Here is a 10,793-nt window from a genome sequence, read left to right as displayed (position 1 = left end):
AAACATAATTCAATGTTGGTAATTTCTTTACCCTTTAAAATAGACATACTTGCATTCTTACATGCATACTCTTTGCATGTGTGAGCAAAGGTCAAAGGTCAAGGTAAGTGTCATATCTGGGAGAGCTTTTCCTGCAAGGTCGAACAGGTAGGAGATCTTAATTCGTCATTTCGTAAATTGCAAAGGTATGAGCCTATCATGTGCATGGACATGTGAGTGTGCATGCATGCGTATGTGAGTGTGTGTTTATGGCCACCGGCTGCCTGACATTTCTGCAGCCCTTTGGTTATATGTGGCATTAAAGAAGTCTGAATCTGCTGCAGTGAGTAAAAATAAAAGCCTCATAAATATAATCTTAGACCTTCTGTTTGCCATCCTGACGTGGCAAAAGCCCGTTGGTTAGATAAAATTACAACAAGCAAAGGGAAAGCTATTAATTTTTGCTTCCTGACCTAAAACAGCACCTGCTTATGGCTGCCACCAAATCCTTAGGTGAGGAATATATATCAAATATTAATCAGATCACCTGGGAGAAATTAAATCATTATATATCACCCCCTGATTTGCACGCAGTCTCATTCCTGTCTGCAACAATGTGACATGTTCTTTTTCCATGTGGCAGATAATTGATTTTTATGGTTTGGAAAAGGTCCTCTATAAAAAAAAGAAATAGGATGATGTTCCCGAGGAGGTTTTAATAGGCCTGCAGATCAATAGTAGAGGCTGTTCAATGCTCCGGTATGACGGGCAGAGATAGAAATGAATCAATAACAGTATTGGATGAAGATCCAATTTATTCTGATGAAGATGATGATTGACAGGAAGAGAGGCAGAGAGTTTACCGATGTTTCTGAGTTCCTATGACAATATTGTTAATGTGGACATTTAAAGAATTCATTCACTTCAGAGGGATGGAAAAAAACAGAATCAATTGTGCCAAAAGGATAACAGAACAGAATAAAGTACGGATGGCACTGAGGTTTCACCCTCATTTATCTGAGGGAACAAACACAGACTTCTTTAAAACCTACACCAACCTGTTGTTGTTCTGTTGAGTTCAGTACCAGCAGAAACAGGTTGTTTTGGGGGGATCCTGATGCCTCCTGAAGCCCTCAGGCTGGTCCAGGTCGCGCAGGAGCATCAGGTATTTTTATCTGGATAGCACGACTGGTGGGAGGCTCTGACTGCCGACTTTGATCTCTGCATCCATCCAGCTTCAATACAGCTTAACCCTTATCACCGCCAGCACAGAGACCGCCAGCATCAAGACGGATTTACAGGCAGGGACCCTGGTTACTTTCAACATGTAATCCAATACAGATTATGACAGATTACTGATGATGAGATAGATATTTAACATTCAATTGATCCATTCCTGTGAATCCTTTGTTTGTTTTTTCTGTTCTCCACAAGGTGCACTTGAAATATTGAATCTATATAGTTTAAACTATCTGTTCATCAAGTCTGTTCAATCATCAAACATGTGTGTAATCCAAAAATCAATCACACATTCAGCAAGTATATTATTATATTGTCTCTAGTATATGGGCTGTGGCAGTGTACACCACAATGATGAAATGTTTAAATGAGTCTAGTCAGGTTAAGCATTAACTGTCATTTCTGTAACATCTGGACATCTATTGTTTCATGAGGTTCAGATCACATATTAAATTGACGATTCATTCATTTCACTAACTTGTTTTTCAGTGAAATCTCTCTTACTTTTCGATGCAGTATAAAACGGTTATTGCTTGCTAACTGCTTGCGGCTTAGACCTGTATTTGTTTAGGAAAGCATCAAGTGGATTTTGTAATGAAACAGGGTTTTTTTTTTGTCAAATGAAGGGCCCACTCAGCAGCTAAATCTCCCTGACACTGTAATACAAACACCAATTGGAAGGGATTAAAGTTGTTTTTTTCTGAAGGTAAATCCTTCTGGGAGTCTATTTGGAACTGAAATTAGCATTCACAGCTGACAGCTAGCACTCCTCCAAACACTTTAATCAGTGGATTCAATTATTAGTTTGTCACGAGGCACAATAACTTTAAATATCTCAGTTTAGTTTTATTCCCAAACCAAAGCCATCTAACTGACATAAAGTTGTTTTTCGAATCACCTTTCCATTCAAACTATGACAAAGAAAAGCTGCCAAACTGGTGGAGAAAGTGAGGGACAGAAGCAGTTTACAGACTCACTGCTGAGGTAGATGTTAAAGAAAAGTAATCTGTGGAACACCGAGGGGGCGGGAGGAAGAAACACAGGACTTGAAAAAGATCTCCATTATCCGTCCATCGCTAAAATATCTCCACCTATCCAAAAAAAGAAAGAAAAGATGCTTAGGGGAGTGTTTGAAGAGGAATGAGAGGTTCAGGGGATGGAGCTATAGGCTCCTGCAGACTGGAGGGTCTGTTTGAGGATTATGAGGACGTTTACATTCAGAGCTGAGGGCCTGCAGCGATGAGCTCTGGCCTCTGAAGGCGCCTGGATCAGCTCTGCATTCCTGTAAAGAGTGATGGACAGGTGGAGTTCACAAACTGAGATCAGTGGACTGAAAAGTGAATTTGAGAGATGAAAACTATAGCTTTTCTTTCTTTAAACCTTTGGTCACAAAACCTCAAATGGTGCTGCTGCAAATCTACTTTTAAATGCCACTATCATTTGAAACTATACAATAAAGGACAGATAAAACAGGTATTTCTTAAGTTAAACATTTCTATATAGGGATATAGGGATTGATCTCCCATTTATTCCTTAAAAGATAAGAGCCTTTCACATTTCTCCCTCCAATCTCTTCCTCTCATCTGCCAGAAAAGTGAGCCCTAAGCCTTCAAAGTATACTTCTTAGAAGCTGAATTGTCTAGGTGACACTGAGTGGCAGAAATGGTAATGATTGGGACAAAAAAGATACTTCATTTTAAATAAAATTAAATTGACTGTAGAGGTGTGTTGCTGGATGCAAAATCAACATGATGAGGACTCCATCTAGTGTTTGTAAAGTGTATTGCATCACTGGGGTACTGCTTGCAGTTGCCTTGCAGATTCAGATACTTAATACAAAGAATTAACAAACAAAATATGTTGTTAAAGATATAAAGTTATATAAATCTCTTAGTGAAATCTACAAGAAGATCAACATTATATAAAGTATTTCAAACAAGCACCACCTCAAACTGCATTGGTATTAAGGGAGGGACTTTCAGTTTGAGCTTACTTTCAACTTTGACTGCATTGAACTATAACAGATTTGTAATGTGGAAAATGGTAATTAATGCATTGTTGTCAACAAGTGAGTATAGAGCTGTACGTTTGGTTGTTAGTTTTAAATAACACTGACCAGAAATAAATAGAGCTATATGAAGTTGGTAGATTTATCTAGAACCACTTCAACAATCTGAGATTAAAATTTAGAGCAGAAGAAAACCACACAAGCATGTGAAGGCTAAAAAAAAGGAGTAGAGGGTGACAAAAGAGAGTCACAGAACATCTGAAAAAACCCTTAATGAGAGATTCACACAGTACATGGCTATTTTAGTGTGTTTTTAAATACATTTAAATGATACATCCGATTTTACTTGCCTAATTTTGTCTAGCATGCTGTTTAAGAGAAAATAAAGTGCTGTCAATCATAGTTTTTGTGCTTTTTAGTAAGTTTTTAAACAAGGTAGTAAGGGATGTAACTTTCAAAGTTCATTTTAAGTACACTGAAATTACTTTCCATCACAGGAATTTCACTTTAGGATCATGTGAGTGTCTCGGGATGTTGCTTTTACTCTGAAAAGGTCAAACAGGAAGCCATATCTCAGAGTAGTGAAAAAAAGGATTTGAACAGAACAAAGCTGCAGCTGTTGAAGGCTCCTCCTTATCCTCCTCCGCCCCCTGTAGTAACTATAAAATTGTGTGCGTGTCATGCTGACGGGACTTCACTCACAGGGATCTCATCATAGGTGCACTGTGAAACTTTAAACTTCTTCTACTCTTTTAAAAAAAAGACAATCAGAGCAGCAAAATGGTGAGTACTAAAGCATTGTTAACATTATTTCTTAAATGAAAGACACAGAAATGTAACACTTTTTGTATTTCATGTAAGAGTGAGTTTTGTGGAGCTCTTGTGTAATAAGTTTTCTTTTCTTGTTTCTTAACTTTTAAAAACTCTAGTTTATGTTTCTACTTTATCAGGCTCTCTGAAAAACTTTCCAGCCTAGCTTCAGCACATAATCCTCATGTATTTATTTGAAACATAAAGTCAATCAGTGGAAACATGCTACCAGGCATGCGGCTTTGGCTCCAGTAAAGGTTAACTGTTTCCATATGTAGGCCGTGCCCGTTTGTGGGGCTGCTTTTGGGAATGCTGATGTGGCTTCCAGAGGCCGCTTGTGTGTTTTACATTTCTATTTCTGCTGCTCAACATCAAGCTGATAAGCTGCTGCATTCCTGTATTGTTAGACCTGAAAGATTACTGCATAAAAGACACACCACGTGCTGAAAAATAAAAAAAAGCAGCATAAAAAGCAGCTCACATGCAGTTTCTAAGAGCAGGCACATGATGATAAGCCTGGGATCAAAATTTTTACAAGCTAAAGCGTCTAAAGTTCATTCTTTGGAGTTCAGGAAGCTGACCTTTTCCCTCTTGATTTTGTTCCTCTGTAACTCGGCTGCAAACAGAGGGTGTGTTGTAATGTTTGTAGGCCATTTTGAAAAGCAAGGAGTGGGCACACGTAGTTTTTTTTCAAGAGGAAAAGTCTGCTTTTCACATATGCTGACACTTCCTGTGGGGCCATTTGGTATGCAGAATAAAGGGGGGGAGGTGTGGGGAGTCTTCCTGTCTTTGGAGCTTCTATTCAACTTTTAAAAGTACTTTAAAAGTGCTTCTTAGCATAGCAAAACTTGGTTTTTATCGATTATATCAGTCTAAAAGGGTAATTAACTTTAGAAAAGCATATATTAAAGCATAATGAAGCTCCCTGAAGTTCATATAAAGTTTTTAAATCCTCATCTTTTATCAGATTCTTCAGATTAGGCGGTAAACATCTTACTTAACGCACAATTGTCCTCTGTGTGTTTTAGAGGCCTAAACGTCAGCTGTGACGTAGTTTAAGGAAAAGAATCAGGAAGCAGATAATAACTGGGTCTACCACCATGGATTCCATTTCAAAGGCTGTGTGTCTGTGTAAACATGAGCGGATGTGGCGTGTTGCAACACTGAAAAGTTAACAGGCCTCCACTTCCACATTTTTAACTGACAAAGCTTTCTGGCTCCAAAACTAAAAGAGAATGGAAAGTTCTTACTAACTTTAGGCTGTGACTAATTAAATCTGTAAATGGTTCACATAGTGTATTTTTATGGTATGTTTAAGCTGTAGTACAAACAGGTTAGTGGGTGAAAGTATAGCCGTCTGTCTCTGTGGGCTGCATGATTGAAGCTTCACTCAAAATAGCCGGCTGCTGAGCTGGCTGCCATCGCCATACTTGGCAACCCCCATGTCACGGTGTGGGACAGAGACCCCCCTCCTGCGCCCGATCACAAGCTTTTTAAAGGGGGAGGGGTGACAGAGGGGATCAAAATTCACAACAAGCCAAAAGCCCGGGATGAAAACAAGAACTATGTGAACAGCCTGTCCACTACAGGCTGTAGCTCTTTGCCTCTAGTGGTTATTCATACAATTGAATGTTTCATTTGAAGTAGGTCTTGTGTTTTACAAGCCATTTTAACGGCTTAAATTACATTTGACCCATTTAGTAACAACTGTGAGCTAATTACCTCAGTAGTTAAATGCTTTTACTCAACCACTGCCACCATTTGTCCAAGTACTTAGCGCCATTTTCAAAACTCTTGTAGCCACTAACACATTACATAAATGAAACAATGAGACACTATAAAGGAAAATATCTGAAATTTCAAGAATTGAGTTGTAATAGTATGAAAGTAAAGTCACTAGACTTTAATTAATGAGAGAATTAGGTAGTTATTTTATCAGAATAAAACTGTTATAAAGTTGTTATGAGAATTAAGTTGTAATGGTACAAGTTGTGTATGACTCAAAGCAAAGTAACCTTTTTTTAATGTGAGGATTGTTTTTCTAAATCATTACATTTTATTTTTAAATACTGAATAATGTCCCTCTGTTTGTTTTGGAGTTAAAATTATAAATGAAGTATTCCTGAAGACTGCTCATTAGACTGGAAGATAATGTCAGAGAGGACGGACACGCTTGTCTGAGCACTGCAAAATGCTTGTTTGTTTTGTTAAAGAAGTTTCACTGGAAAAACATGATGAGCTGCCCTTTCAAGATGCTTCAGATTCAGCTTTAGGCTCAAAGAGAGACTTACTTCTCAGGAATTTCACGACAATGTGAATATTTCACTAGCTTGTGTGTCCTCTCTAGAGATGGGGTCAGGGGTCAGGGGTCATGGCAAGCTACAGCTGCCACAATAATTCACTTTAAATAAATACATGGTTTTAGTTTGCCCTAACTCTCGTCTTGGCAAGTATTAGAGGAGACACAGAACTCGACACAATGATAGTTTGACTGCAGTACATGTTTGCCTAAGATTACCAACAACAGCTGGTCTCTTGTTGATAGACTAACTGCTGCAATAATGCAAATGCACACAGCAGGAGGATAAAGGGTTTTATCAGCAAACACAAGAGTCAGTACCTCATGGGGGGTTTGCTTTTCACTCACTGTCTCACACTCATTTGCATTTCTTATCATTATGCGCTTTCTCCTCTGAGGGGGGGGGCTGGAACACAAGTTGTTGCTTTTTTAAGTCCCTTAGGCAAAAACTCCCTCCCAAATGATGAGACCAAACTTGTTGCAGTCCTTGCCAAGCCCGCACCCACTGCCCCCTCCAGCTCCACCCTCCTCCTCCACCCACATCTTTACAAGGAATACTTTAGCAGGGTGTGGAGGCACTTTGGCCCCTGAGACACTCTGACATGTTGGTGTTAATCACTTCTCCTCGCTTATTTAGATCGCTGACCCCTGATTAGACTTGTCACATCCTCCCCTGAAGATTTAACAGTTTTCTGTGAAGTTTGTGGGGGAATTGGGCCCCATTGTGTTTATGCTGAAAGCGGTTGCAGAGTTATTTTAGCATGGCGTTTCCCTATAAATGTTTCCTGGCTCTCAAACTGACATTTCCTGCAGGTTAAGACACGTTTAAAACGCAGATATTGGGATTAAGCTTACTTGCAAAATGGTTTCACTGAAACATGTTCAAAATGGAGTTTGGTTTGCTTGCTCCAACTGTATTTCTGAGCTCTCAGCTGCCATCCCCTGCAGGTTTAGATAGATGTAAAGCAGGAATGTTGGTATTTAGTGTTCTAGCATAATAGGGTGACTTAAAGAACCCTAAAATTTGAAATGGTTACTGCTGATAAATGTTTCTACGATGTGTTCCTGTCCACCTCAGTTTGCATTTTATCCTGTTAAGACAGGTCTGAAGCAGGATTAATGGATTTTAGCTGTGCAGCTATATGTCTGACTCAAATATGATTCAAATTCTAATGTGGTTTGGCTTGCATGATGAGCTTAGTTCCAATATTGAAGTGTTGCAGCTAGAGGGCAGAAAATGTAAAAGGTGACTTCCTAAAAAGAGGCAAAAGAGAAAGTTGAATATAAAAATACCTCTCATAAACCTCTTATTTTTTCCTCCACAGCGTGAGTGTATCTCTATCCATGTCGGCCAGGCTGGTGTCCAGATGGGCAACACCTGCTGGGAACTGTACTGCCTGGAGCACGGCATCCAGCCGGACGGCCACATGCCCAGCGAGAAGCCTTCCGGTGGCTACGACGACTCCTTCACCACCTTCTTCAGTGAGACCGGCAACGGGAAGTATGTCCCCAGAGCCATCTTTGTCGACCTGGAGCCCACAGTCATCGGTGAGTTAGAGAGGAACTTCTTCAGTTTCAGAGCTAGACGTGAAAGAGGGTTGCAATTTTCTAATTGCAGGTGAGATTAGATCTAGATCTTAGACTTCAAGACATTAATATATAAGATATAAAGAGTCAGTGCTTCAAAGTCAGCCAATGATAAAGTTATAAAAACAAGTTGATCATTATCTATGTTACCTACTTTACCTGCTTAGCGTTACCTGAGTTACAAAGTTGGATATATAAAGTTAATTGCAAGCAGTTAAACTTTTTAGGCCAGCCAAGTTATCCATTGGCCACGCCCCACAGTTTGAATCAGCCAATCAGGTTTCAGAAGCTCTCTGTTCTTCATGAGTCTTTAAACAAGCACAGATAAACCAGAAGAATACTTTCCGATTGCCCATCAAAGACACAACATTTTCAAGTGATAACCAGAAACATTTGTATTCATTCTTCAAAACTTTAATAACTGTGGTAACATTGGTTCAAACTGACTCATTCATGTCTTCTCTCTGTTTCAGACGAGGTTCGTACTGGCACATACCGCCAGCTCTTCCATCCTGAGCAGCTGATCTCAGGAAAGGAGGATGCTGCCAACAACTACGCCCGTGGTCACTACACCGTGGGGAAGGAGCACATTGACTCTGTGCTTGACAGGATCCGTAAACTGGTATGATCTTAACTTTTCCTTCTTCAATTAGGAAAATTCTGTCCTATGTAGGTGTGTTTTTTGATGAAGGCGCTCCATCAAGGTGTGTAACAGTGAGTTCTACCTTCTGTTTCCAGTCTGATCAGTGTACCGGACTCCAAGGTTTCCTTGTCTTCCACTCCTTTGGTGGAGGAACCGGCTCTGGCTTCACCTCCCTGCTGATGGAGCGCCTCTCGGTTGACTTTGGCAAGAAGTCCAAGCTCGAGTTCGCCATCTACCCTGCTCCTCAGGTGTCCACTGCTGTAGTCGAGCCGTACAACTCCATCTTGACCACCCACACTACCCTGGAGCACTCCGACTGTGCCTTCATGGTAGACAACGAGGCCATCTATGATATCTGCCGCAGGAACCTGGACATTGAGCGTCCATCATACACCAACCTGAACCGCCTCATCAGCCAGATTGTCTCCTCCATCACTGCTTCTTTGCGCTTCGACGGCGCCTTGAATGTGGACTTGACCGAGTTCCAGACCAACTTGGTGCCCTACCCAAGAATCCACTTCCCTCTGGCGACCTATGCTCCGGTTATCTCAGCTGAAAAAGCGTACCACGAGCAGCTCACTGTCGCAGAAATCACCAACTCCTGCTTCGAACCTGCCAACCAGATGGTGAAGTGTGACCCACGTCACGGGAAGTATATGGCGTGCTGTCTGCTGTACCGTGGTGATGTTGTACCCAAAGACGTCAACACAGCCATCAGCAACATCAAAACCAAGCGCAGCATCCAGTTCGTGGATTGGTGCCCCACTGGGTTCAAGGTGGGAATCAACTATCAGCCTCCAACTGTGGTTCCTGGAGGAGATCTCGCCAAGGTGCAGAGAGCCGTGTGCATGCTGAGCAACACCACCGCCATCGCCGAGGCCTGGGCACGACTCGACCACAAGTTCGACCTCATGTACGCCAAGAGGGCCTTCGTGCACTGGTACGTGGGAGAGGGGATGGAGGAGGGCGAGTTCTCTGAGGCCAGGGAGGACATGGCAGCCCTGGAGAAGGACTACGAGGAGGTCGGAGTCGACTCGTTCGAGGAGGATGAAGAGGGCGAGGAGTATTAAAGACCGGTTGAAGCTTTCTTTGATGTAACAGGTTGAAGTGAAGTGTTGATGATTTGTAGACCGCTTAAAAACACGAATGCTACTGCGAGGAGCAGTTTTTACAAGATTAGTCCCATGGTGTTTGGTTTAAAGAATAAAGACTCTCTGAACAGAGAGAGGATGTGCCTTTAATGCCTTTTCTAATTAAAGCTGTTTACACCTACTTCTCCGGATTGGACATTTCTTTGAGAAAACTGAACTGAAGCAGAAACAGAGCTTTACACCTTTCAATCACTTTGCTTTAAGAAATCTTTGCTAATTATCTCAAAAGAAAGTTCAGAATACATCAGATAAAAATACAGTGAAAAAGATTTTCAGTAAAAGTAAAGTATAATGCTAGATTAAACACATTTGCAAAATTTTAGATGTGGTTCTGAGCTTTAATCCTAATCGCTTCCGCCACAAGATGGCAGTGCAGTGCTACTCATTCATTACACAACTACACTAAGGGGTATGAAAAAGACTGGTACCAGTCTAGCCCTCAGAGGCAGTATTGTGTATCCATTATTCAAAAACACACACAAACTCCATTCTTAAAATACAATAACTGGCCTTAAACATGCCAAGCTTGATGAGAAAAATGAGAAAATGTCATCATTTTGACATTTTACTGTCACTTTTAAAAGTTAGCTGTTCTTTTAGGTACCAATCACTGTAAATGCCAGTCAAAATAAGGGCAAACCCTCTTCTATTATTAAGTAGAAACTAATACATTTTTTAGGCCATTTGTCCACCAGAGTCAGACTCATCCTTAAAATCAAGTGTTAATTAACTCACAGTTTCTGAAGTTTCTGCTGGACTTTTTCTCTCCCTCCTCTGCGGATGAAGCCTCCATCTTTGGCTCTGTAATTGCTTTGAAGTAATTAAGGCTCAGTTTAAACAGAGTCTCTGCAGACTGTGGACAAGGGATTTATAAAAGGTCAGACAGGACAGAGAGAGAGATAAGGACAATTTCTTGCTTTAGTATGGGTGGTCACCTAATGCCGGCAAGATTTGTCTAAGAATTTTCTTCTCAGTATGGATGTTAAAGAGGCTTAACAGAGACTATAGGCTGTCAGGGAATCTAAGAGTGCTGCTATCTTATGGAAAACTGCAGAAGGATTAGAGTAGATTGTTGAA

The 10,793-nt window shown here is 40.8% G+C and overlaps 2 protein-coding genes across 5 annotated transcripts in view; one reads left to right on the top strand and one right to left on the bottom strand.

The window, feature by feature from the left end:
* Positions 1–1,042: 1,042 nt before the first annotated feature.
* Positions 1,043–10,793, bottom strand: part of LOC117808363 (inactive dipeptidyl peptidase 10-like) — a 32,688-nt gene continuing 22,937 nt past the window's right edge. For 2 of the 4 annotated variants that reach the window (XR_004630262.1, XR_004630265.1), the window contains 5 exons: positions 10,452–10,569; positions 8,096–8,230; positions 7,629–7,916; positions 2,434–2,500; positions 1,043–2,309 (listed from right to left, as the gene is read on the bottom strand). The gene's annotated coding sequence lies outside the window, so the exon portion shown is untranslated. Of the gene's footprint in view, positions 2,310–2,433; positions 2,501–7,628; positions 7,917–8,095; positions 8,231–8,323; positions 10,570–10,793 lie in introns of those variants that run through there. The other 2 variants (XR_004630264.1, XR_004630263.1) reach the window with 1 other exon arrangement.
* On the top strand, positions 3,885–9,837 carry LOC117808364 (tubulin alpha-1C chain-like). Its single transcript, XM_034678079.1, has 4 exons — positions 3,885–4,009; positions 7,661–7,883; positions 8,396–8,544; positions 8,661–9,837. Exons 1-4 carry the CDS (start codon positions 4,007–4,009, stop codon positions 9,633–9,635), a joined length of 1,350 nt encoding a protein of 449 aa, XP_034533970.1. The 5' UTR covers positions 3,885–4,006; the 3' UTR covers positions 9,636–9,837.

The sequence above is a fragment of the Notolabrus celidotus genome, chromosome 24, assembly GCF_009762535.1.
Source record: "Notolabrus celidotus isolate fNotCel1 chromosome 24, fNotCel1.pri, whole genome shotgun sequence".
NCBI lineage: Eukaryota > Metazoa > Chordata > Actinopteri > Labriformes > Labridae > Notolabrus > Notolabrus celidotus.
The sequence above is the reverse complement of the archived record's forward strand: the minus strand, read 5'-3'. Positions and strand labels throughout refer to the sequence as shown.

Coding starts and splice junctions, on each gene's coding strand:
- LOC117808364 (XM_034678079.1), top strand. Junction 7,884..8,395: donor CCTGGAGCCCACAGTCATCG/GTGAGTTAGAGA, acceptor TCTCTGTTTCAG/ACGAGGTTCGTACTGGCACA. Junction 8,545..8,660: donor TTGACAGGATCCGTAAACTG/GTATGATCTTAA, acceptor TTCTGTTTCCAG/TCTGATCAGTGTACCGGACT.